Below are 24,650 nucleotides of genomic sequence, written 5' to 3' on the forward strand. Positions count from 1 at the left end.
GCTGTCAATTAATCCGCTTACAGCCAGCAAACGCAAACAACATCTGTCCCGATCCACAAAGTCCATTCGAACCGATTATTTGCCCAAAGGGCAACTTCTGCCCCCCCGGTGGACAAAAAAAGTTTCCCTGTCCTCAAGGTCACTATTGCCCTCAAGGATCCTTTGAGCCAAAAAAATGCTCGGCATTATCGATATGTAAAGAATCAAGCCAACGGGAAGTTTCACTGGCCAGTTTACTAGCCCTCTTACTTGTATATTTGGCCTGCGCTGCACTCACTCTTGGTCTCAAAAAATGGAAATCGAGAAAAAGAAGAGCATTCTTTGGACCATTGTGCAGAGGATCAGCCAACCACGATATCGAGTTGGCAAGAACCAGAGAGAAATCTAATGAAACTTTGTCTGATTCCGAAGATCAGCCTGAAGTTCCACAAGCATTTGAATCTTTCAGCTCAGTGATTGCGGGCAGAAAAAAAGATGACCTGGGCTTATGTTTTGAATTCTGCGATTTGGGTTATAATCTAAGAGGTTCTTCTGATTCGATTTTGCGAGGCATTTCGGGTCAAATATCAAGAGGTAGCTTATTCGGTATAATAGGGCCATCCGGGGCAGGCAAATGTATGTTATGGTGAAAATGGCTGATTCAGGCATCTCAACGCTAACTAGCTATCTTTTCAGCAACATTGCTTAGTGTTCTCCGGGGAATTAAGAAGCCGACTATTGGGTCTCTTCAGGTGGACGGACCCCAAGGCAGCTTGGAAAGGTGTGTTGGTTACTCATACTTTAAAATATAATCGTCCATTTGCTAATTTGAAATGTAGATATTCACATCACATTGGATTTGTGGCACAGGATGATATCTGCTTCCCGGATCTCACAGTCCGGGAGAATATCCTACATACTTCCCGTATTCGCCTTTTTGGAAAATTGAAATACGAAGAGATTTCTCTTCATGTGGACAAGATCATTGCATACCTTGGTTTATCTCATGTCGAAGACCATAGAGTTGGGTCTATTGAGCAGAGAGGAATATCAGGCGGTGAACGCAAGCGAGTTTGTATCGCCCGCGAGATTGCGGCCATGCCCATGGCCGTGATCTTGGATGAGCCAACCTCTGGACTAGATGCCGCTAACGCTCTCACGGTCATGACCATGTTGAAAAATTTGTCTACGTTGGGCGTCACTGTGATATGCTCCATTCATCAGCCCCGGGCTGACATATTCCAGCTTTTGGACAATGTGCTCATACTAGCATCCGGAGAAATAGTCTATCTCGATGCAGCTTCTAAGATGAAAGAATATTTTACATCCATTGGGGTCTTTTTCTCCGCCGAAAAGAATCCCGCCGATATTGTGATGGATACAATCACTCATGAATCAGTTGGATTGAGCGTTTTATGGCGAGAGCGCCGTGGTATACTTGGAAACGTGTTGGAAGGAAATCAACAATCTCAAGTCCAAACTCAACAAGTGGCAAATGACTCTCAGCCAACATTGAAGTTTCAAGTAGCTGCTTGGCCCCACCAAGTTCTGCAATATATTCTTTGTGGTTTCCGCCAGCAAAAAGGACAGCCTTTTGGTATTGGTCTAGAGATGTTCACGGCAGCAGCTTGTGGTACACTCATCGGCCTCTCCATGTACGAAAACAAGGGACACCTCTTTCAAGGGATCTTCCAACAACCCTATGCGCCTCTTTCAAGTGCGGTGGATTATTCTAGCGTTCCTATCGCGGGCCTTCTTTCAGCCTTAGCAATCAGTAAGTCATCCTTCCAAACTTTTCTCCTCTTCATGAGTTTTTACGCACTTACCTAATTATTTTTTTTATCTTAGGTCTTGCAGCTGCACCAGCTGGCATCAAAACTATTGCAGAAGACAGCAAGTTTTTCACTTAAACGGCATTAATTAGGTACTAACTCATGACTAGAAATGATCTTTTACCATGAGGTTGATTCTGGGCATTCATCGAGTGCCTATTTTATCGGGAAGGACTTGGCTACATGGCCTCGCATCTTCTTGTCCTCACTACATTTCACCACATTCATAAAGCTTCTTTCAGCTACCATTATTCCAACCTCTACACTTCTGGGATTAAACGCGGCATATTTCTTTAGTAAGACATCCTATCCTTCATACTAATACAAAGGCTTACCAGTACCCTAGCCATTTATGGTCTAGCATCCCTTGCAGCATCATTTGTCCCAAGACAGGATGCTCTATTGCTAGCAATGCTTATAAGTCTTGTGGCTGGTGTTCTCGACGGTGAAGGTCCACGCTTAGACCAAGTCGGTGGATGGGATATGAAATGGCTTTGGTGGTTGTGTCCAGGGGTATGCTTTCAATAAACCTCGATCTGCTGGGAAAAAAATAATTTTCGAACCATCACTAACGGGAAACTGATAGACGTGGTACTCCGAGATATGGTTTAGTGAGCATACTTTGCCGTTTTCATATTTATATGACATCGATTTAGCTGCGCGTTTTATTGGCTATCAAATCGGAAGAACTGCCCATGATATTGGGTATGTGACAATTAACTACAAAAGATCAAGTCATTGCACTGGAAACTTGCTGACCTTACGTTTTCAATTATTTAGTATCTTGGTTGCAATTGGAATTGCTTACCGTGTGATAGCCTACGTGGGCTTGGTGCTGTCAACTAAGCGTTTAAATAGGGCATCTTCTCTCAAATATCTCCACGGGTACAAAAAGTTGATGAAAAAGAAACATTGACAAGGGCACCAAGGAAAAGACTTTGCATCTTGCATTTCGGGAGGTAGATATGAGGATTAAATCTGTTGGAAAAAGCTCGGCTGCTGAGCCAACTAGAGCTCTCTTGTTCCTAAGCCAATAGGGATCATCTTCCACATTCCCGCATTTTATCTTTATCTATTTTGGTATTCGGCAAGATAGACTCTTTTAAGAAAACTACTTCACCTTTTCCCCGGTATTCTAGAAATTAATGTATTGTATTGATCTTCCCACCTAAGTCCTGTGAAATGGGATTCGTTCCATCCACTCGTATCACAACTAGACTGGTCCCGGGTGGAAACTACGGAAATTGGATGATATAAATACCCGAACATATGGGGGTTAGTACATTCCACTCCCCGGGTTTTCGTAGGCTAATCATAAGAGCAGAAATAGTGGAGACCGACAAATACAAAGGGGAAACCTTATTCAGACCACCCTCATTTGGTGACGCAGTGGACGAACCTGCAACCCCGGCCCGTGAATTCTCGCCGGCAGACATACCCCCAAGGTTCTAGCCGCGGGATTTAGGACACTTGAATAAAAATGATATTGGGTTTCTAAACTTTCTTTTGATGGGTACCAATGTAAGAGACAAAGGAAAAGGGAGTCCGGACCTGACCTCGAAGAGGCCGAAAAAAATAAGGGGAAAAACTGCACACATATTGATGCTAACAGAAGGTGGGAGAAGCAAGGAATGAGTTAACAGATTCTCAAAGCTAGACTGCCGGCTGGAGGTTTATTTCCTGTAGACATTCAGAGGCAAACTCTCGCAGAAGGTTGATGTCGAGGTCAATTGTCGCAGGAGGGGGTCCATTACGAGCTGGATCTTGTAGGAATGTTGGCCCAAATACCTCCTCATGACTGAATATTAAGCGTTGCGGACCCCCAGTCGGGAGAGGTGGAGAAGGCGGAGGACGCGTGCTGCTGCGCGTGGCTATTCGATGAGTTGGCTCTGTAGGCACAATGGGGGCGGGAACAAGCAGAACAGGTAAATTGAGCACAGGAACGGAGGGAACAAGCGGAGCAGGGAAAATGACCTCGTGCTGTCGTAGCACAGGAATGCCGAATACGTCTCGTACATATACGTCCGCAAATCCGTGCACTCGCTGACTGGGCCTGTGTTTTGTCCATTTCACCACCACCACGACATTAATGGAGTCGTCCCCACCCGTGAGAAGCAAATACACGTCTTCCTTCAGTTTCTTGTGGGACTCTGACCATCTGACTTCAAAGACCACGCTTGGCAAACTGTCTACAACCAGCCTAGGCCTCATAAACAGATCGGGCTCTTTTCGGGAGTTTATATGCGGGCCAGACTGGAATTCTAGGGCTATAATAAGTTAGCGATAGGCGAATCATAATGAATCAAGCATAGCTTACTAGTCCCCATAAACAACTTGATCTTTCTGCGCTCTATCTCCGTCATGAGTCCAGTGATGCCCATTCGAATCATAGTTTCTACTATCCATGGCTGGATGCAATCGTGGATCCAACTCGGCATGATTTTTATCGTCAAATTTTCAGTAACCACGTTCCATGTTGATCTATACATTTCAGTATTCAGATGTGACATCAAAGATCGGGTTTTTTCTTACCGTATGCGATGGTCCTTCAACGAATCAAAGATGTCTCGTCCCCACGAAGGCTTTACACCGTCTATTATGAGAACTGGGTCTCAGTAGAATCTTCAATTCGGGAGAAGATATATTTCTTGAGCTTGCGGCGAGAGAATTCGCCGGCAGAAATTGCGATCACCACTGCGAGTTCTTCGTATTCAGCACAAGGTAAACTTTGGGATGATAGCGCCTGAGTATCTTCCACGGCGATATTCGTCATTGGAACCGAGCGATCGGTTAAGGTGATATGTTGTTCAATATCTGTCATTGTGCGTTGAAGAGGAAAGTGTTACCAGACGTCAGCAACTAGAAAGTGGGTATAATTAGTTATAATCTCAAGCTAGTAACTAATTGAGAATTGATAGGGACTTACAAGTTAGAATACTGGTTGTCACGGTTTAATAAAATCGGTCCTTCCTCGAAAGTTTTAGTTGTTGAGTCGTAAAGCCGATATATGTCAGAATAGTATCAAAGCGGCAAAAAAAGCTTTATCGCCACGCCGTCTTATACGCTTTTCTCTTGAGCACACCGCTTTAGGCTTAGGATGTTGCTACCTGGTGAGCTAATTTTTCAAGGTCCATGGGTCAACGGGTCGACCCGCTGCCGCTGACCCATAAAGAAATTCCACAAGCCTTTTAGCCAATGATATTAAGATTATATTAGATATTTGTCAAAGGACCGATTCCAAGTTTAGTTTAGTGCATTATTAGTCAGCTCTTATACGCTTTACTGCAGTAAATTTTACTGCTGGAAATACACACACATACATATTTGACTACTCTGTTCCTATTTGCTCGCACGAATCCACTATTCAGCTCTCATTTGACAATATTTGACCCACTTTCCTTAAGACCAATCAAATAATGGTGTCGCCGCACCCAGACTGTTGCTGAAGCAAAATCGCCGAGTTACACCATATCGGATAAGGTACATGGAATTACGCCGTTAAGTTTAGTGTTATAACTTCTGGTTAAGCGTCAGGGTCATTTCCGTTGAAGAGATGCCTCCCCTCAAACAAATCCCACGCCTACTATTCCTAGGTGCTTAGTACTGATGATGGAAGAGTGGAATGCATAGGCAAAGCATACCATGACACCAACATTCCATATATCAACAGGGTAGCTCCAATCAGTCATCAGCATCACTTCGGGTGATGTGTAAACTTTTGGCTGCGCATCATGGCTCCTCCTCTCATCTCCTTTTACAGCACGGCCAAAATCACTTGAAACTACTCGGCCAAGTAACGTTGGCAAGTCAAAATGTTGCTACGCGTGGATCGGCAAATCACTGACGACTTTGCGGTGTGAAGGGCTCTTTATCCCTGCTTGTATGAAACTTTCAAGGATGGACTTGTCTTCTATTTCCTGGAAAATATTATCGCTTTTGATGTCTATAGGAATGAGGTTAGAGCAACAAATTTGACGAAGTTGTGTAGATATGTGCTATCTGTGTGGACAAGCCTGCATTTGGTGTATAGGTAGTCAAGTGCAAGAAATATTTGCATAAGACCGGGTTTGAGGAGATCTTCAGTAAATCGATGGGTGGGATTACGATAAAGGAGGTCCACATCGGTTTTTGAACAAGACACGAATGCTTACCACCAGAACAGGGGATTGTGAAGATATCCAGTGCTTTCAGTATATGAGCATGACCAGGGTGCCATGAACCCCCTTGGTCTAGTTGCTTATAGATATGAAATTCTTCCTCGCTATCTTCGTCAAGAGTGTAGATTGTAAGTGTCACATATCGATGACCTCTGATTGTTTCAGTGATTCAGTGTTAATATCACGATAAGTAGATTTGCCATGATTTGCTCAAGATCGCGAGCTAGCCATACGGTTGAAGTAATCCCAAAACTAAGTACCGATAACCTGGTATCTGGAAGTAAGCATGTCGCCGATCTCAGCGGGATAAAATTTTCCCTGTTTGAATCGCTCAAATCGTTCCTCTTCAAGCACTTTTGAGGGAGAAATGGTCTCGAGACTGCCGGTGGGAAATATAATGGGAAGGGAGGGAGGCTTTCGAAGCATCTTTGTGGCCCATCTCATTATATTAGCCATGTTGGGTATGTAGAAGGAGAAGAGGCTGTTTTAGTGAGACAGGGAGAATTTAAAATAAAGGTGGTATGAGTTTAACAAGTTATAGAGGCAGGTGTTCATCTAGAAACTCAGTTTTCTGCCACTTTTGATGATGCGTTCTGCGGTGTCTGGATACCAAGTTAAGATCTATTTTATTCTCGCTAGGTGGAAAGACCACGATTTCTATAACTATGCCACACATAATCATAGCAATTCCACTGCGAGTTACACATATTCAAGTTTCCGTTTTTCAATTTATAAAGTTCTCAAATATCATGAGTCTATAGCTCCCTGTGCGTGGTTCTATAAAATGCCCTCATTTCCCCTTTCCAATCTCCCTTCCATTCCACATTTTGCTACTATGGGGCTCAGATATGACACCGATATAATGTTGATTACCTGCAGGCTATTCAATATTTCAACTGAAAATTAGCCTATTGGCATTGTTGATGTTTGAAAAGCATGGTAAATTGGTAAATATTCTAGTTGTAAATGTGGAATGCAGCGCCTTCGAACGAAAGCGAAGTCTTATCATCCAATTGGTTCATACAAGATTCTAAGCGGGTTTCCAGTCGAGAATTGAGCCTGACTTCATACGTCTAGTCCCAAAGAAGTGCAATCATCCGTTTGCCCTGCAAGTCGACCAGCCCTGATCTCCGCGTCATGACACATTGAACGAACGGAATCACCATCTTTCTTCCCTCTCAAGGCCTTAAACTTGGTTTTGATCCACTCTTCGCAACGAAGCTGCCCATCCGGCACCACCTCATGGAGAAGAGAGCACATAGGAGCCGTATTAGTCGGTCTCATCAGTAACGCAAAGCTGTAGCGCTCGTTCATTCCCTGTCCCGGCATGGATGCCACCCGGTGAAGAACACTCTGCAAAGCTCCTCCCGTCCACATGCTCATTGCATCGCCTAGATTGACTATCGCGCAGTTCTTCTTGGGTATGACATATTCCCACTCGTTGCCGTCCCGCGCACGCGTCTGTAATCCAGGATTGTCCGTGAACAAGAAGGTCAGAGAACCCAGGTCGGTGTGGGCAGCTTGAGGCACACAAAGTACATCGGGGGACGTATTTTTCTCATATCGCAGGAGGCGAATAATGTCGTGCGAGGTTCTGGGATTGTGCAAGGTCTCCAGCGCGATTTCTTGTGGGAGATCGAGAGCCTTTGATAAGGTTTGGAAAATCAATTGTGCAATCTCATGGCACCAGGAGGTAAGGTCGCGCAAGGTGACTATGTGTGAGTCGACGATACTTGGCCGAGGGAAGTTGTCCGGCTGTTCAGCGATGATACTGCTGCATGGAAGCTATTGTGAACAGTCATTATATCCATGACAAATATAACAGAAGCATCGTTAACTTACGGTATAGCTTTCAAATCCATCACTTTGACCTGCGATCCCCCCGATGTTACGACCGATAGGCTTGTACCTAGTCCAACCATTAGCTTGTGTATAAGGGGTCGCGATGAACGAGTATACCCATTGGTCTTGAGCGTCGCCAGTCGATCAACGTCGAATTCCATCTTCTGATCGAGCCCAAGCTGAAAAATCTCTCGGCTGAATGTCTGTACGTCTCGGATTATGCCTGTGAAGGGGAGTTCCTTGCTGTCCGTGAAATCCAAATAAAACACCCCAGCTTGTTCAGCAGCCCTGACAACTTTGTTGGCAGCTGATGGAGATCCATCTCGTAAATTGGAGACCTTGATGGTCGACAAACTAGCAATTGGGTAGTTGAATGGCTGAGACATGCCTTTTGCTCTTTGAAATTAACAGTAATATATGCGAATGGATAACTCACGAGAAATCATATCCTCTGTAGAGTTCACCTGGGGTCCACGAGTGATAACTCATCACATGAACCCTAGGTGATTAACTTCCATAAAACTTCTAGCTCCCCAAGATGTGAAGTTTGACCTCGGGAATCGCTCAGAAGTACGGGATAGCACTAGCGATGAGACCCCTTGCTTTGAGGGACTGGCGTGCAGCTTGGCACTTGGCACAGGAACAAGTTTTTCAAGATGACGTGTATGTATTCATGTCGATGCTCGGTGGGTGACACGCTATTGCTATGGATTCAAGTTGATAATGATGATGTGCCCCATTAGCCCTATCTAGCTCGCTTTAAATTAGTTACATACCGCCATGTCTATATTCAGGTTTAAGAAACAACTCGCTCCAATCCGAATGAGTTTGGGATTATTGCATTTAACAGGTATAATTTCCCGGGCGATCGGCAGCACGAATTTTCAACCAGATTCAACAAGATTCTGTTCCGTTGACTTGAATATTGTACTATCTACTAGTTACTTACCCAACTCGGGTTTGCTTATTGTCATTTCTTGTCATGTACGGAGTAATGTCTACTTATAAATTATCTGGCTAAGAAATCCCACTGCTCCGTTGCTATACCGATTGGGTTTCACCCACGCATTTATTACAAACGGCCTAGCTCTGTAATCCGGCCCAATCCCACGGCCGCTCCGATTTCATGGCTTTCAATTTCCCAATATCATAGATTTGGATATTGCCCGAGTGTGAGTCTAGCAAGCAGAGAGATTCCGAGGGAAAGAATTTCTCCACAGCCTTCTTGATGTCAAGCTTGTTTGTGTGCGTTCTGGGGATATCTTCCCCACCCCTCAGTACGTATAGGATTGTCGGTAGTTGGTACAGCGGCAGGTGAGGTGATAATTCTTCGCGAAGTTCATCAAGATAGAGATCGCTTGACTTCGAGTGAACAATAGCTCCGATACGATTCACGCATGTAGGATCGGGGACTGGCACGACAAAAGCTTCAATGATTTGGGGAAGTTGCGATATTTGTGCTTCCACCGAGAGTCTTGGGACTCGGAATCCGAAAATGGTTTTTATGACTGTGCGTATTTCATAGCAAATTAGTCTCTGGTGCACCATTATCAGGCGATCAATACGAACAGTCGGTTCCGAATCGGCCATCCATCACGAAGTCATCGCCTTCCATATGTGCAATATCTCCAGTGTGGAAGTATCCTTCCTCATCCAGGACCGAAGATGTCGTGACTTTCACCGAATCATCTAGGTAGCTATACATCAATGAGCAAAATGCAGGATATTTGAATGGTATCTTTCTATCCATGATCGGCCAATATCTTACCCAGCAAAAACAAACGGGGACCGAACGAGGATCTCTCCATGAGTTCCATTTGAGAGCTTCACATCAAACCCTTCTTTCGGTTTCCCGAGGGTTGGCCTCTATTTTTCGAATTCTGTCAGTCCTTCTCAATCAAAACTAGAAAAAATCGGCAAGTCCAGTCCGTTGCAGACTTACGTGGAAGTTTCCCGGTGGCTCGTCAATCGAGGATTTGATCATGGAGCAGCCCAGCTCAGTGCTACCATATGAATTTTGCAGCGCTCGCCCACCACGCAGATTCCACCAGAATTGCTTCAAGTCGGGCATAGCGGAGGCTCCGATGGTCACCGCTACACGCAGACCCCGCATACCTTGGACGTAAGATTCACGCTCCTCTTCCGGAAGATGCATGATAGAAGTCTCATAGTGCCTCATAAGTCTGAGCCAAATAGAAGGGGCGCCGATAAAAATGGTCAGATCACCCTTACGCAGCCGCTCCCACATTATCGCGGCATCCCACTTCTGATTAAAGATCTCCAGCTGAACACCAGTCAGGATATATCGGACCAGTGGAAGAACTCCAGCTGCGCTGACAACGGTGCGGTACACGAGGAAAATATCATGGCCATCTTCTCGGGGTGGCAGTAGCTCCTGCGCACGATAAAAGACGCGCCGGCTATGAACTATCGCCTTTGGCGGTCCGGTGGTGCCTGAGGAGAATAGAACCAAGCTGATTCTTTCGGGCGAGAACTTTATATCATGATTGATGGTACAGTAGTGCTCAGAAACAGGGTTAGGGTCTTTCGAAGGGTCAATTCGGACGATATTCAGCCGGTGTCCGTTGTGTTCCTGGAGATAGGTTTGTATCTTCTCGGCAAATTCTGCATTCTCCGAATCGACTAGTAGATATGTAGCCCTGCATCTGAAAACCAATGACAGGGCTTCGTCAAGTAGGAGCGTAGTGGCTGGAATTCGTTAGTTTTCTAAACCCAATTTAAACCACCCCGTTGTCGAAGTCTCACAAAGGGGGACAGCCGCGCCACCGGTAGCCAAAATAGCCAGAATAGCAACAATAAAAGTGTAATTTGGCCTGAGCAGAGTGCACACATAGACGGGATCTTCGCTAAAGATGCTACCGCTACGGACGCAGTGTGACGGCAGGCATTCGCAGAGGCCTTGCCGGACAGTAGAGACATCTCTGAGCAGCCGATTATAATCTGCTTTCATGCCAGATCCAGGATCATTGACTATGATGGAGGTGCGCTTTTTCCTTGCAATGGTGAGTAATTGAGAGAAACAAGGGTCGTTGGGAAAGCGGGCATAAAGATCAGGCGGCTCCATGCTAGACAATGAGAGTCGCCTTTATGGAAGACGATGTAGCCGTGTAGTAATATGGTAGATAAACTGAGCTGAAAAGTTAGAGGTGATAAATTGGGTAGCTTGTGCGAAGATAACTTTAAGCGGTTGAAACTATCGAGTACACGGAATCTGTTTGGTAATCCCGAGACTGCAGATATGATGCGTGGAGTAAAGCTTCCACACATGGAATGTGCAGTTCCCTTGCTTGTAAGCCAAATTCGTCAATATGCAGGCCAAGAATAGAGGGTTACACTACTCTGTAGAAGATGGCAATATAACCTGTCAATTGCCTTCTGACGTTTGATCACTATCGATGAGATCGACAAGGCTAGTGGACAACATAATTGGCTGCATTAATCTGGTCTTATTCAAGCACTGTTCAAGGTTCAAAGGCTTGAAGATCTATCGGTAATACCGAGTAATCCGTATTCTGCTTATGCTGCATATTGCGTTACCCACTTCCGAGGTTTGGACTCCGCTCAGACACGGTCTGAATGAGCATGTCTGTATGTTCATTGGCTCGTCCAAACTCATTATATACAAGCAGTCGACGAGTATGAATCATCTCGATTTATTTGTCACTACTGGAGATCTGTATTCCCGCCGGACGCCATTTGTGTCCGTATGCGTATACAACCCACAGTAGGCTAGACGCCTTCAGATATATCAGGGCAATCATAGTTCCCATCCAGCCTATTCCCACAGCTTTGATCATTGGAATTACCGCGGCCGTAGCCCCTGCGCCGCATAGGAAGCGAAAGAAATTACTAGCGGCTGAGGTACTGGCGGGCTGATGTAAGTGTAGACTTGAGACCAGCCCCGCCAGCTGTGTCCTCGCACCCGTCAACGTATTTCCCAGAAAGAACAATATCACTATCGGACATACGACGTGCATTTCGTAATGCAGAGCCCAACCGTAAGCTACAACAAATGCACTCCCCAGGTATACGGTGGGAAGGGCTACTTGAAGCCGGGCTCGCTCCTTGTGGAAGACTATTGGTTCCCCGAATTGGGTTTCCTTTCCCACTCCAGCCAGCCGCTTGTGTCGTCTTGTATTAGCGGCCATCAATGGACCAAATATCCAACGCGATGTGAACCCCCCTATCGCATAAGAGAGGTGCGTAGCGCCAACTTCGAGGACGTTGAAGTGGAATCGAGCAGTGAATACCACAGGGATAGTGACGATGATTGCAATAGAACCACCGAAGAGAATTGCTTGGAATATAATTAATAGGAATATTTGCTTGCGGAACGCTATCTGGATTGTTTGCAGAATGGTTGATCGTGGTTTGAGCGGGATGCAGGTGTCATATTCCGGAGGAGGACTGGACGGCGGCCAGAGCAGCTCCATAATAGGGCGATTCCATCGCTTTGGGGGCACGCTACCATTTCCGACCTGTCCCCGACAGGTTTCTGGGAGAACGATAGTGACAAGGATCAGAACAACTCCCGCAACAGTAGCCAAAAAGTAAAAAATACTTGACCAGCCAAAAAATTGCGAGAGAAGACCGCCGATAAGTGGACTGACGGCTGGAGCTATTGAATAGCCCACCGAAGTGTAGACTCGGAAGTCCTTGCGCTCAGTGGGAAGAAGGATATCGTGCAATATAGCCATCGAGACAATGGAGACACTACTACTGCCGCAGCTTTGCAGGCAGCGAAGGACCAGTAGTCCGACATAGGTAGTCTGTTGCGCCAGACCAATATTGATGGCAATGCATACAACTAGACTAACGATCAACACAGGTCGGCGCCCTCGCTCATCGGACATGCCCGCGATTAGTAGTGGAAACACAGCCTGGCAGAGCTGTCGAGGACGAGTTAGCTCGTGTTCTGTACTAGTGGGGGGAGTAGTACCATGTATGCAGTGAGAGTGAAGCTGATCTGGTTCGGCGAGACATGGAAATCTTTGGCAAGGGGAGCTAAAGATGGATAATATATCCCCGCCCCAATCGGCCCAATGAAGGTCATGGAGAAAACGAGGATGATGATTGCGATCTTTTTAGGCCGTGAAAATATCGATGGCGACAGGGCCTTTTTTCGTAAAATTTTGGCTTCTGCATCGGTATTTCCTGGTGGCTTTTCATGATCCGTTGCCTCAGTCATGGCTGAGAATGCTGGTGAAAAGATTTACGGACAGCTGGTTGAGTGAGAATGATGTGAAGGTTGTGAGATGCAAGAAAAAATGAAGATGAGCAGATGCAATACAATACAATACAAAATCCCTGGATATTAAAATTTATATCAATAGCTCCAGAATAGGTAGATCGCACAACATGTTACTTTTCCACATCACATAGATAATGGAGATGGTCTGGCGCCCGAAGATGCAAGGGATACCCGAGTACGGAGTAATAAGAGAGATTATCGAGAAGAATGATCATCGTGGCCACCCTAACAATTCACTAGTTCGAAGAAGACGGTCCAATTGTCTGATTCTGAAAAAGTATAGGTGAAAAAACACACGTTTGAAGATCCTCATACATCGTGATGAGATTCTCGGTCATTATGCAGCGACACCACCCCAATCCCACGCTTTCTTTGGCTTTAGGTCCTCCGCATCCAATGGCCACACCTCCATACATGAAGACTGCATATCATCCAGAAAATACATCTTAATCGCTTGACTGCGCGCCAGCTTACCCTGGGGACTGGTGGGGAGTTTGGCATGCGGCTCGAGGACTCTCAGAATGGAGGGTAATTTGTACACCGACAAGGCGTCCGAAAGATCTCTTCGAAGTTGTCCCAGGGAAATTTCTTGTGAATCCATGTCCGCAGGTTTATTCCGGCGACGGACCAAACAGCCAACCCGCTGGCCGTACTGCAGGTCTGGAATACAGAGCACGTACGCCTCGCCGATGTAGGGTAGTTCGCAAACGTGTGACTCAACCTCATTAACCGAGACGCGAAGGCCATTGAACCGAACGACTGGAGCATGGTGAGTTGCTAATGGTCATTGTGGGAAATTTGGCTATTCACTCACAATCCACGGTCGCTCGTCCATCAATAATCCATAAGCCGCTGGATTCACGATGGACAAGATCACCAGTCTTATAGTACCCCTCACTGTCGAATGTCTCGCGCGTACGCTGCTCATCATCAAGATACCTAGGATCACAATAGAGTTAGATGGCTCGTAGGTTGCTGGGCTTGCACTGACCCGATCATCATGGTGGAACTCTTAAGCAAGAGCTCCCCATGATCCCCCTCGGTCAACTTCGCTGTGACACCTGGCAGAGGAGTGCCGATGACGGGCTAACTGAAGATTAGTATCACATTGCGAGTACCAATTTAGACAACAGGATCTCTGACCTGGGCAATTTCTTCCTCCTCCCGAAAGCGAAACGAAAATGCTTCGCGTCCTGTCTCCGATGACCCATACTTTACGATCCAGGACTTCCCAGTGCGTAGTCGCAGCCAGAATCGTCGCGCAACCGGCGATGGCAGACCTCCCCCGAACCATGCAACCCTCAAGTTATGTACCCCGGCGCGATACTCCTGCAGATCGGATAAAGGGAGCCGGCTGAGGATTTCCTCATAGTGTAACATCAACAACTGCCAGAAGCGTGTGGCGCCTGCTAATACTGTTACGCCTCCCTGACGTAGTCGTTCCCAGATGATAGCTGGTTGAATGCCGCCAGGAAAAAGCTCTGCACAGGCCCCAGCATATATGAGATCCATGAGGTTGAGGATGCCGGAGAGACCATTGACAGGTCTGTAGACCAACGCGATATCATGAGACGCGCAGTCCAGTTCGACATTGGGAAAGAAGAAGCATCGAGGCAGCACGACGCCTTTCGGAGGACCTGTGGTCCCAGAAGTGAACAGCACCAGTCCAGGCCCATTGGGATTAAAGCTATCTCTCGACACCGTTGACGAAAGGGCGGGGGAGTCATGGCCCAGTGCTAATTCGATAGGGATGTCAAGACCAGGCTGTCGCAAGGCACGGATTTGAGAGGCGGGATTCCCTTGATTGGTTCCCACGAGCAAGCAAGTCGCACGGCACTTGTTTAAAATCCACGCACCTTCTTCAGGGAGGATACTTGTAGCTGCATCTCTATTAGCCGGCAGGTATGGAAGGAGATAATGAATGCCATACATAGAGGCACTGCTACACTACCCAGTGCAATAACGGCATAGAAGGCGACGAGAAATTCATAGCTGAGAGGGGCGAGGATGCAAATATAGACATCCCTATGTCCCGTTACATCATGGGCGCTGATGCCATTCGTGGCCAACTGGATGTTGATACGGTCCTGAAAAAAAATTACATCGCGAAGAAATTGAGCGGGCGTGGCTTCAATGCCGGAAGCTGTGTCCCGAATCAACACAGAATGAATATTTTGCGCGTTATATAGGAGCCTCTGAAAGAGCAGGTCATCGGGGAGACCAGGCGATCGATCCAGTGATGGAGACATCATGATGCGTGAGCAACAGAGAGGGAATTGGAATTGGCTTCTTTTGTTCTCAGAAAATCTTTTAAGCATTTAATGGTTTACTAAGACAAACTAGGTACCCACTACAAAAGAAGACTTGGAAGTGCGATACATGAGGCTAAGAAAGGTCGAAGATTTGGAGGAAGCCGAGCTGAGCTCCAAACACCCACAAGCTAACCAGAATGTGGGACCATAAGCCCTGGAGACATGCAAGATGTATCTTTATGTAAATTTTGCCAATACTTGATTTAATAGTGCATATGTACAATGGCCCACGCGTGCATATTGCCCCGATCCAGATCCAAATCTGGCGTAAAGTAGCGGTGAGGATGAGATGCATCAGATCTAAGCTCAATGTCATCAATGACAATCTGTTGAGAAATGTACTCTGCAGGGGGTCGGACATTTAGGAACTTTGTATGTTACTGCTAGGTAGTTACCTATTATCCTCGCTAACCTGTCATTGGAGTACCTCCCCAGTCCCACGCCTTCCGGGCCTGCAGCTCCTCTGCCTTCAAAGTCCAAACCTCAACGTCATCAGCTAATCCAGGACCATGTGTACGCAGAAAGTACTTCTCAGCCGCAGATTTGCGTATCAGTTTTCCTGACACGGTTCGTGGGACTGAATCACCAGGCGCTAAGACCCGCAATGCCGTCGGCATCATAAACATAGGGACTCTATCTGATAGTTGGGATCGGATATATTGCATGTCCAGGACGTCATCCGCTTTCTTGATATCGAAATGAATCAATGCTCCCACGCGATACCCATAGTTCTCATCTGGTATAGGAACGACATAGGCTTCGATCACAGCGGGAACCTCGTTCAGTCGCGTTTCCAGTTCAATGACAGGCACTCGGTACCCGCGGAACTTGATAACTGAGCATATGGTTAACACAAGACGTGAATGTTTGGTAGCTTCCAAGTTTGGGACTAACAGTCGGATGATGCTCGGCCGTCGAAGAAATAATCGTCTCCTACCTTGTGGCCACAGTCACCAGTTCTATAAAATCCGTCGACAGTAAACGCTCTTCTTGTTGCCACAGGGTCATTCAGATATCTGCAACTGTAAGTCACAAAAGTTTTTGTAACGGATCAAAGGCAACTTACTCGGAGAAGATTGTAGGGTTCTTGATCTCAATTTCTCCATGGTCCCCATCTGACAGTCGAACAGAAACACCGGGGACTGGCCGACCAATATAGCGCTGTACACCATGAATCACACGTCAGAAGCGCACTTGAATGCTGTTAAAAGAGGCTGGGCTTTGTAGACAAACCTTGAGGTCAGGATCACTGTCTTTTGAAGTCCTTAGACATATCCTGCCTAGCTCCGTGGCACCGTAGGAGATAGTTAACGGTCTCCCCATCTTTCGCCAGAACCTGCCGAGTGGCTCAGGCAATGCTGATCCGGATACATTTGCTACTCGGAGATTTTGCATCCCACGTAGATATTGATCTCGTTCCGAAGATGGTCGTTGGTCTAGATTCTGCTGGAAATAATCCCTCAATCTCCCCCACATCATCGGAGGATTGGCCATGAAGGTGATACCTCCCTGGCGTAAGCGCTCCCACATGATCTCCGGGTCAGCGGGGACTATATGCATGCAATATCCATAAAATGTATGCAGGATTATTCTAAGGGAGCCACCAACCCACTGCGGAGGTCCACTTAACAAAGAAACGCGCCCCGTGTCAGGCTCATACGTCACGTAGAACAGACGTCGGCCGTGCACAACAGCTTTGGGAGGACCCGATGTCCCCGAAGTAAATACGATCATACCAGGACTGCTAGGCTCAATATCCCAGTTGTCATCAATGAGTGACTCGACGGGTTGATTGCTTTTGGTGCATATAGGCAACGCGCCAACAAGGTAGCCCTCAGTCGCGGAATGTGCCATAATCTCGCTTCCACGCTCTGAGGTAATTGACCCCATCAGAAGGGTAGTCGACCGACACATGCGCATCAGATGCACAGCTTCTTCCGGCATAATTGCTGGGGCTGCCCCGGGTCGTCAATTCTGCACGAGTAGACAATTATATAAGAGTAGATAGACATGAATGAGAGACTTACCCAGTGGAACCACGGCCCGGCCCGTCGCAAGAATTGCAAAAGCTGCGACAGCGAACTCATAGTTGCAGGTATTGAGAAGAAACACATAGGGACAGTCTCTACATCCCGTAGATTTTGCTGACTGGAGCACTATCTGGGTAGCATGAACATCCTGGAGAAACTGCGTGTAGTCGGCATCAATATTCAGTTTGGAGTCATGAAATATGGGACGATTTGGAGAGTCCTTGACGTGCTGCAAAAACACTTTGAAAAAAGGTTCATTAGGGAGAGCGAGTCGAGCCAGTTTGGGATCCATAACAAGCCACCGTGGGATTTGAAGTGGGACAACAGAGCAAAATGGGCAGTTAATCAAAGTAGTTCTACTTTTTCACTGTATTGGGTCCAATAACTTTCTAGTAGTCGAATAGTAGTCAAGGAGCCTAACCTTTCAAGGTTATTATCAGAAAATCTCCATGTTAGTCAAAATCGGAAGTACACCTGGTCCTACCTTATATAAGCCCAAGTCACTATGCGTTAGGACATTTTCAGTGTCTTATTTTAAGTAATCACTTGCCCAGGTGGTATTTCGTACATACGATATATCAATTAACAAACTTTAAAGTCAATCTAAGTATTATTTGTTTAATCCCATTACTTGCGTAATATTCCCTGCATCCAAGGGGTTTGAGAGTGGATATGAATAGGCTAAAGAGTGTTGGAATATGGGATATAGTAGGTATATTGTGGAAAGACAATTTTTTCACCATGATATTAGTCCATTTGTCAATGGGGCGTCGACGTAAATATCTAGGAGACATAGCTCACATTTTGAAAAGAAGCGGTCACTAGTAAACTTTATGCACGATCTAGGAGATACAGCTCATATCCATCCCAAAAGAGGCGGTCACTTGGAATTTTACGCTACGGAGTAATATGCATACATATCTACTGAGAATATGTACCACCAGTCCCTAAAATTATTATGATATCGATGGCGTGTCCATATGTGGCCTCTAGTTGGTAGCAGTCAAACAACACAGGCACATCTACGGCGGTAGGTTCTTTTTAGGATGGCATTTTGGCAAAAGCTTTAAAATAGAACCAAATTCTTGATTGAGTTTGAGCGAAGATTTAGAAATAGAAAATAACTGATAACTTTGTGATGAGATTTGTGAGCTGACTTTTTCAAGTACAATTTAGCGCCACTGGTCGCTAAACGCCTAAGACCCTTCCCACCCAACAGCTCCTAATTTTTTCTACTTCTCCTTCTTCCTTCACCTGATCAGCTCAAACCCCCATCTAATGAAGTGTACGTTCTTGACCTCACTGAAATGCTTGCGAACATACCATCGAGTTGAGGGGAAGGGTGGGGACCCAGCTATCGTATTTGATTGATCAGAGGTGGCCTAATGAGAAATCAACCAACTTCCGGGGGTTGTCTAATGTTCAATTGGAGGCTCGGAACTTCCATCCCAGCTTTGAACTACTAGCATCTGTCCCGTATCTAAAAATAAGCGTATTGATTTTCCTGGAGGTCCCAAACGGCCTCAGGTGAATATGAGGCAGTCTTTTCCATAAAACACCTAAAATACCAAGGTCGAATAACACTGCCGTATGTTGTCATCTTCAACCCCATCAAAACTATAGTAAATTTTCATCGCCCACCAGACCACCTGGGTATTTCTACAATACTGATTCTGTCGATACAAATAGACCACAGTGGGGCACAAGACCAATGAGAATGATTACGATGCTGTTGGTCTGACATGAGGTGAATCTAGTGAGTTTTATCTATTTAGTTACAGCGAGGACAAGATTGAATAACACACCTCTTACAACTCGTAATGATACATTTACAAAGTAGATGAATATGCAACAGTAAGACTAGTCAAACCATCGTTCCGACAGTTATATTATGTGCTCTCTGGCTTCAGCGTCTTTCAACAGCTAGTGAGGAAACTTTCAATATCTAATCTACATAATCTTTTGCGAAATGAGCCTCAATGATTATGCTAGTAAGTCTGGGTATATGCCTAAGTATACAGTCGGATACCCACCTTATTCTATACCTTCTACAGCCTGTTCTACAAGAAAGATTTCAAACTTACGTGGATGGGGTTTTTTAGCCTGCTCTCAATGTAGACAAAAAAGATACGCTGCAGCCGGGAACGTCCGCAGTGTTTGAACTGTGCTAGGCTATGACATAGATGTGGATGACCAGAAAAGGGGAAGAAACCTAATCAGACGAAGAAGCTGTGAGTTACTGATCTACATTGTGATCGTATCAATCCCGTGGTCCTGAGCGATATTCTAAATGCTCTCTAGATCAAATGAGATTATCGAACTCTTGAGTACAAGGAAAAATACAACTAGTGCTTGAAGAGATATATCATTTCCCATTGGCTATTGAGGTGCAAGTGCACTACGATAAAGATATTTTTTAGAGAAGTGAGTCTGAAATTGCGTGACATAGATACACAATGCATTGACAATAACAAAGCTCTTGCGGATCTTACTAGACTACCTATAGGCCATAGACAGGGTAAAGGGCAGTATCTACCTTGTTTCGATGCTTTTTCTCAGAATTTGATTTACGAATGAATAAGTTCTAACAAGGAGCGATCTATTTTTTCTCGTCGATTTCACTAATGTAGATTGGAAATTATCTTGAAGTATTGTGCTCTGAATTTTCATTTGTTCAATAAGCAGCATAATCTAGATAGTAGTCGAAATCACGCACTCTTCCTGAGCGCGTACTTAATTTTAATTTGCTTCTGTTGCAGCCTGCTGAGCCTGAACCCGTCGTGCAGCGGTGGGTATTTTACCACTAGCTTATTCATTTACCATAATTTAATATAAAAGAGATTAGGTAAAAGAAATAAGGATTACCTTGGTGTTTGTCCCAAGATTGCTTAGAGGCCATGGTCGCACCTTGAAAATCCGGAGAACCTATCGTTTCGTATGAGTGATTTGATTTTAAATTTGATTTGAAACTCACTAATCCCATAATCGAGCGCAAGCGAGCTTAGTATAGTGGAATGTAAGGCAGTTTTTTCTTGCTTGAGGAGTGCAAGTAATGAAATTTTTTCGTCGGCCCTCAAATTAGAGATCCTGTGCTTTCCAAGACCTATGGCACAGAGAAGTGTATACTCTGGACCACATTGCGTCTGAACGTCGTTCAAAAATTCTTGATAGACCTTCAAGTTGCGGTCCGGAGGGACATCAGTCATCAAGCGGCGTAGATCTTTTGCGATGGGGATAGCTTTGTTGTCAAGCCGTTCAAGAATTGATACCGAATGAGCGGCCTGTCGGATACTTTGCATGCAGTCATTCACTCGCACTTTAGGAATTTTATGACTTCCTCGGCGCTGTAGCTCAGCCTCAATCGACGAGGTCGCGAGGCGGCTTTCGAGGAAAAGTGCCTTTAATTCTTCCGTCGTAATATCGCTATAGCCGTCTCTCCAGGAAAATCTCATGTGTTCGCTAGACTGTAAAATGACAGATGGGTACTTCATCTTAGGAACAAATACTGTACTCGTAGTAAGGTAAAGGGAAGTAAAAGAATGGTGGTGAGAGGATAATCACGCAAGATCACGCAGGATCACGCGAGATCCTGTGTAGCCGCGCTAAATCACGTGGAATCAAGCAGGAAATATTTAAGTCAATGATAAAGATTACCGCGCAAATTGACGTAGCATGATAGGAATTCACGGGCTCTTCCGTAAAATCGCGAACGAAGACAAACAGATCAGACAAGCGGAGACTAGCCGTAGAGTCGTTTTATTTTTCGTCGCTAATTATGTCGTATACATATTATAGGTCAATAGATAAATCGCTCAAAGAATTATTAAAAGATACATAGCCAATGAACTTCAAGAATTCAACTTCAGTGGTTATAGATTGTACTCCATTCGTATATTATCTCATCTATGACTTAGTTCTATTAGATCTACACATCATTTTTGTGTGCCAGCGTTTAATCTTCTCCAGTCATCTCTATAAGGATAAGAGCCAGCTATATGATATGTACGTTATTTGAATTCCGGTTTGATGTGATCTCCATTACCCTCTCCCATCCCTGATAACCTACAACGCGTTGGTTCTGATTATGTAAAATAATACATTATGTTGACAATGGAAGATAATACCAATTTTTCAACCAAGTTGATCCAAACAAATTTTGGGAGGCAGAGGGAGATGAAGTGGAATAAGAAATATTCCACTGAATGCCGGGACAAATTTGACCAGATCGCCGATATTCGTGATAGCAAACCTAACCTTATGTGTTTTCTAAGAATTAAAACCAGGCTCTTGATCAACTAGGCTCTAGCTGTGGTGGAACTTCTTCAATAAAAACTTATTAGGGGTTCAGTTTCCAGAAAGCCCCTAGAAAGTCAAGTATCAAGAAGGTAATAGAACATGTAGTAAGACTATTAAATGTGTCTCTATGGCATATTATATTCTAAATTTTATACTAGAAAAACAGTCCTATCTCCTAGCCAATAATTAACTCTCGGGATGAATGAAAACGATTGATTCTAAATTTGATCACTACGTCTAGTCTCGCTTTCCAATTGATTAAGCATTTGGCTTTTCAAAACGTTATTTCTTTGCTCCACTTCCCACTATGCCCCTTCCTAGATGCCATCCGTAAAGGCCGTAAGACTTGAGCTTGAGGACTTGAGCTTGAGGACTTGTTCTTGAGGCACCACAAGTGGTTCTTCAAACCCCCCTCCTCCTCCCTCCATAGAAATGACAACTTGCCAGTGGGCTTCACTAAAGCGCAATGTATGCTGAAAGCTAGATTTTCAGCAAGACACAATTCACGTGATTGGAAATTTATAGACCAAACCATCGAACGCAAATTTACTATGTAATTAAATTAAATGTATATTTATATTACGAAATAAAAGATCGAACATAGGTAATAAGATATTTCAAATATGGAGCCGAAAATACACAGATTGGAGTTTGACTTGTTGATAGAAGCTCGCCTTGCAAAGCTAGAGGAAATGAATGACACCTTTAGCTAGACAGACCTAAGCAGGACCTGACTAGACTAGCTTGATCTCTAGCTATTGATTTGAATGTCAATTCCAACTTCCCACCATAACATATGCTCTCCCGGAGCTTATCCTCAAGGTTGCAGACATTTCTCAGATAGTTTGCTATTGTCGTCAATGTTGTTCTCCGTGGTCATGATATAATACTTACAGATTCGATAGCCAAGGTACCAGTAGACACGCCCGAGTCGCGGCAGAATGGGCAAGGGCCACCACGAGTAGTATTTCCAAAGACGCCAAGGCTTGAATCATAGCGAGCATCCTGACAGTATTTTCCTGTTTTCTTTGCGGCGTCACACATTTCATAATAGCGTTTTTCGACTGTATGTTTGTTTGCACGCGTACACAAACGGTAGGTAATTGTGGCACTCGTATATTTGCACATCTTCTAGTGACTTGAAGTGCGAAGGTATAGAAAGAAAATTATGGAAACAGAAGACCGTCAAAGCTCTAGAATAATATAAAATAATTCTTCTACAGTCTCATCCCGTTCAAGAGCTTGCTTTAAATACTTTACCCTTCACACGGCCCTTTATGTTTATGCAACTAGCTCCACAATTTCACAGCCAACTGATGTGTGTACTCATACACTAATTTAACTAAGCCTACATGAATCTGCGTGAATCTACGTGATATCGTACGATACTGCTTAGTACACCTAGTTCATGACCCTATGATCTCTCTTGATTCGTGAAGAAGTCTAAACCTACGTGAATCAGCGTGATTCCGCGTGATATAGTGATTTACGAGAATCTCCACATTCTATACCCTAAAATGCTCTTGCCTTAATGTTACCTCATGTTCAGAAAGCGACTTCAGGTGGCAAAAAGCATGATGTTTTAATAAGAATTGACTTAACATAACAACAGAGCTTATTGCATGATAAGAGTACTTCAAAATGATGCTCGGTTCTGTTTTTCGGGACTTTTTACAGTGGCTGATACAGCCATCCTAATTGAGTAAATATATGGCTATTCTTTTGGAATCTAGAATAAATGATCTGACGCCGAATAGTACGTATCACAATTGATACTTCAATTATTCTATTTGCTTATGAACTACTCTAAATATATATAAATGATCACCATGGTTGAGTGGACGATTGCTGACTAGTATTTTATCCATAACACTGTTCTGGCTATAGCAAAGATGAACTATCTTGCTTAGATGCGGACCGAATTCTATGTGACAGTGTTCAGATTTAGATTCAATAGTTCTCATAATTTCTACCTTCTGATTAGTTGAGAGTCTAGATCAGCATATCTATATAAGCTCGTGCCGCAATGCATTCTCCGATGTGAATCTCTCATAATCGACTTCTGCCCTTGCAATATCCTAAAAAGAACTAGAACCGCAAGGATTCCGACAGGTTTCGGGATTTGTCGTAGCGGTGTCCTCAATCGAAATAGGAATTGGTCCAAACCTTAGTTACTACCGAAAATGGAAAGAGTAAAAAAACCGCTCATGTCTTTATATTGAGACTAAAGAATTATAGGCATTTTCTCGAATATTCAATCAGAATTGATAGTGTGATTATACATAGTATCTCTACGGGGCTGAAGAGGCGGCCTAAACACCGAAGCTTTGATATGAAAATGATACATCATTTTAGCTCATAAAGATTTTTCCTTGCAGTCCTAGAGTAAAGTGGGTGTAAATCTAGATTTTTCGAGTCAGGAACCTATTATCCACGAGTTGCCCCACCTAGGTCTAGAATATCTTTGTACCGTGGGCTGAAATGTGAGAATAAGTAGTAATAAAGTGGGGAAAAGCTACATAATCTAAAAAAAATTGGAAGAGATGAAAAGAGTTATGGAATACCACTTCCGGGATATGAATATAGCGCTAAGCCTATTTGGAAAGTTTCCCATAGCAGAAAATGAAGTTCAGTAGTTTCCCTGGAGTCCCGTTGAAAACGAGCAAGTGGTAAATCTTGATACTTTTTTTCTAGTCATGAAGACTGGAGAATGGCAGATCTATAGATATAGGATGTCTGCCGAGCTGTATAGTTCTAGCATTCGGAGGGTCAGATGGTCTCGGACGAGGCCGATGAGATGAGATGGATATTTCCATTGAATCTAGTGATGATGTAGAATGTTGAAAAAGAAGTGATGAATTCGAACAATGACCTAGCCCATATATCAGATGAATTATTGTGCTTAACCAATCATTTTCTCTATAAGTCTT

The 24,650-nt window shown here is 44.6% G+C and overlaps 10 protein-coding genes across 10 annotated transcripts; 1 reads left to right on the plus strand and 9 right to left on the minus strand.

The window, feature by feature from the left end:
• Window positions 1-175: 175 nt before the first annotated feature.
• On the plus strand, window positions 176-1,809 carry N7495_000470 (P-loop containing nucleoside triphosphate hydrolase protein; the record flags this gene model as incomplete). The annotated part of the gene is made up of 2 exons (XM_057203140.1): window positions 176-195; window positions 732-1,809. 2 exons carry the CDS (start codon window positions 176-178, stop codon window positions 1,807-1,809), a joined length of 1,098 nt encoding a protein of 365 aa, XP_057067213.1.
• A 1,655-nt stretch (window positions 1,810-3,464) lies between these two features.
• On the minus strand, window positions 3,465-4,201 carry N7495_000471 (uncharacterized protein; the record flags this gene model as incomplete). Its single annotated transcript, XM_057203141.1, has 2 exons — window positions 3,465-4,078; window positions 4,129-4,201. The coding sequence occupies 2 exons, from the start codon at window positions 4,199-4,201 to the stop codon at window positions 3,465-3,467; spliced, it is 687 nt and encodes a 228-aa protein (XP_057067214.1).
• A 206-nt stretch (window positions 4,202-4,407) lies between these two features.
• On the minus strand, window positions 4,408-4,632 carry N7495_000472 (uncharacterized protein; the record flags this gene model as incomplete). Its single annotated transcript, XM_057203142.1, has 1 exon — window positions 4,408-4,632. One exon carries the CDS (start codon window positions 4,630-4,632, stop codon window positions 4,408-4,410), a length of 225 nt encoding a protein of 74 aa, XP_057067215.1.
• Window positions 4,633-6,220: 1,588 nt separating this feature from the next.
• N7495_000473 (uncharacterized protein) lies at window positions 6,221-6,424 on the minus strand (the record flags this gene model as incomplete). The annotated part of the gene is made up of 1 exon (XM_057203143.1): window positions 6,221-6,424. One exon carries the CDS (start codon window positions 6,422-6,424, stop codon window positions 6,221-6,223), a length of 204 nt encoding a protein of 67 aa, XP_057067216.1.
• Window positions 6,425-7,033: 609 nt separating this feature from the next.
• Window positions 7,034-8,196, minus strand: N7495_000474 (uncharacterized protein; the record flags this gene model as incomplete). The annotated part of the gene is made up of 2 exons (XM_057203144.1): window positions 7,034-7,723; window positions 7,861-8,196. 2 exons carry the CDS (start codon window positions 8,194-8,196, stop codon window positions 7,034-7,036), a joined length of 1,026 nt encoding a protein of 341 aa, XP_057067217.1.
• Window positions 8,197-8,893: 697 nt separating this feature from the next.
• N7495_000475 (class I adenylate-forming enzyme family protein) lies at window positions 8,894-10,895 on the minus strand (the record flags this gene model as incomplete). Its single annotated transcript, XM_057203145.1, has 5 exons — window positions 8,894-9,318; window positions 9,380-9,507; window positions 9,579-9,676; window positions 9,753-10,519; window positions 10,577-10,895. 5 exons carry the CDS (start codon window positions 10,893-10,895, stop codon window positions 8,894-8,896), a joined length of 1,737 nt encoding a protein of 578 aa, XP_057067218.1.
• Window positions 10,896-11,484: 589 nt separating this feature from the next.
• On the minus strand, window positions 11,485-13,019 carry N7495_000476 (MFS general substrate transporter; the record flags this gene model as incomplete). Its single annotated transcript, XM_057203146.1, has 2 exons — window positions 11,485-12,720; window positions 12,771-13,019. The coding sequence occupies 2 exons, from the start codon at window positions 13,017-13,019 to the stop codon at window positions 11,485-11,487; spliced, it is 1,485 nt and encodes a 494-aa protein (XP_057067219.1).
• Window positions 13,020-13,419: 400 nt separating this feature from the next.
• On the minus strand, window positions 13,420-15,334 carry N7495_000477 (class I adenylate-forming enzyme family protein; the record flags this gene model as incomplete). The annotated part of the gene is made up of 5 exons (XM_057203147.1): window positions 13,420-13,841; window positions 13,897-14,021; window positions 14,074-14,168; window positions 14,226-14,962; window positions 15,013-15,334. 5 exons carry the CDS (start codon window positions 15,332-15,334, stop codon window positions 13,420-13,422), a joined length of 1,701 nt encoding a protein of 566 aa, XP_057067220.1.
• A 263-nt stretch (window positions 15,335-15,597) lies between these two features.
• Window positions 15,598-17,716, minus strand: N7495_000478 (class I adenylate-forming enzyme family protein; the record flags this gene model as incomplete). Its single annotated transcript, XM_057203148.1, has 6 exons — window positions 15,598-15,737; window positions 15,807-16,229; window positions 16,289-16,410; window positions 16,461-16,555; window positions 16,628-17,349; window positions 17,422-17,716. The coding sequence occupies 6 exons, from the start codon at window positions 17,714-17,716 to the stop codon at window positions 15,598-15,600; spliced, it is 1,797 nt and encodes a 598-aa protein (XP_057067221.1).
• A 2,447-nt stretch (window positions 17,717-20,163) lies between these two features.
• On the minus strand, window positions 20,164-20,915 carry N7495_000479 (uncharacterized protein; the record flags this gene model as incomplete). The annotated part of the gene is made up of 2 exons (XM_057203149.1): window positions 20,164-20,231; window positions 20,399-20,915. The coding sequence occupies 2 exons, from the start codon at window positions 20,913-20,915 to the stop codon at window positions 20,164-20,166; spliced, it is 585 nt and encodes a 194-aa protein (XP_057067222.1).
• Between the last annotated feature and the right edge of the window lie 3,735 nt (window positions 20,916-24,650).

This window comes from Penicillium taxi, assembly GCF_028828555.1.
Source record: "Penicillium taxi strain IBT 34144 chromosome Unknown utg000001l_segment0_segment0, whole genome shotgun sequence".
Lineage (NCBI taxonomy): Eukaryota > Fungi > Ascomycota > Eurotiomycetes > Eurotiales > Aspergillaceae > Penicillium > Penicillium taxi.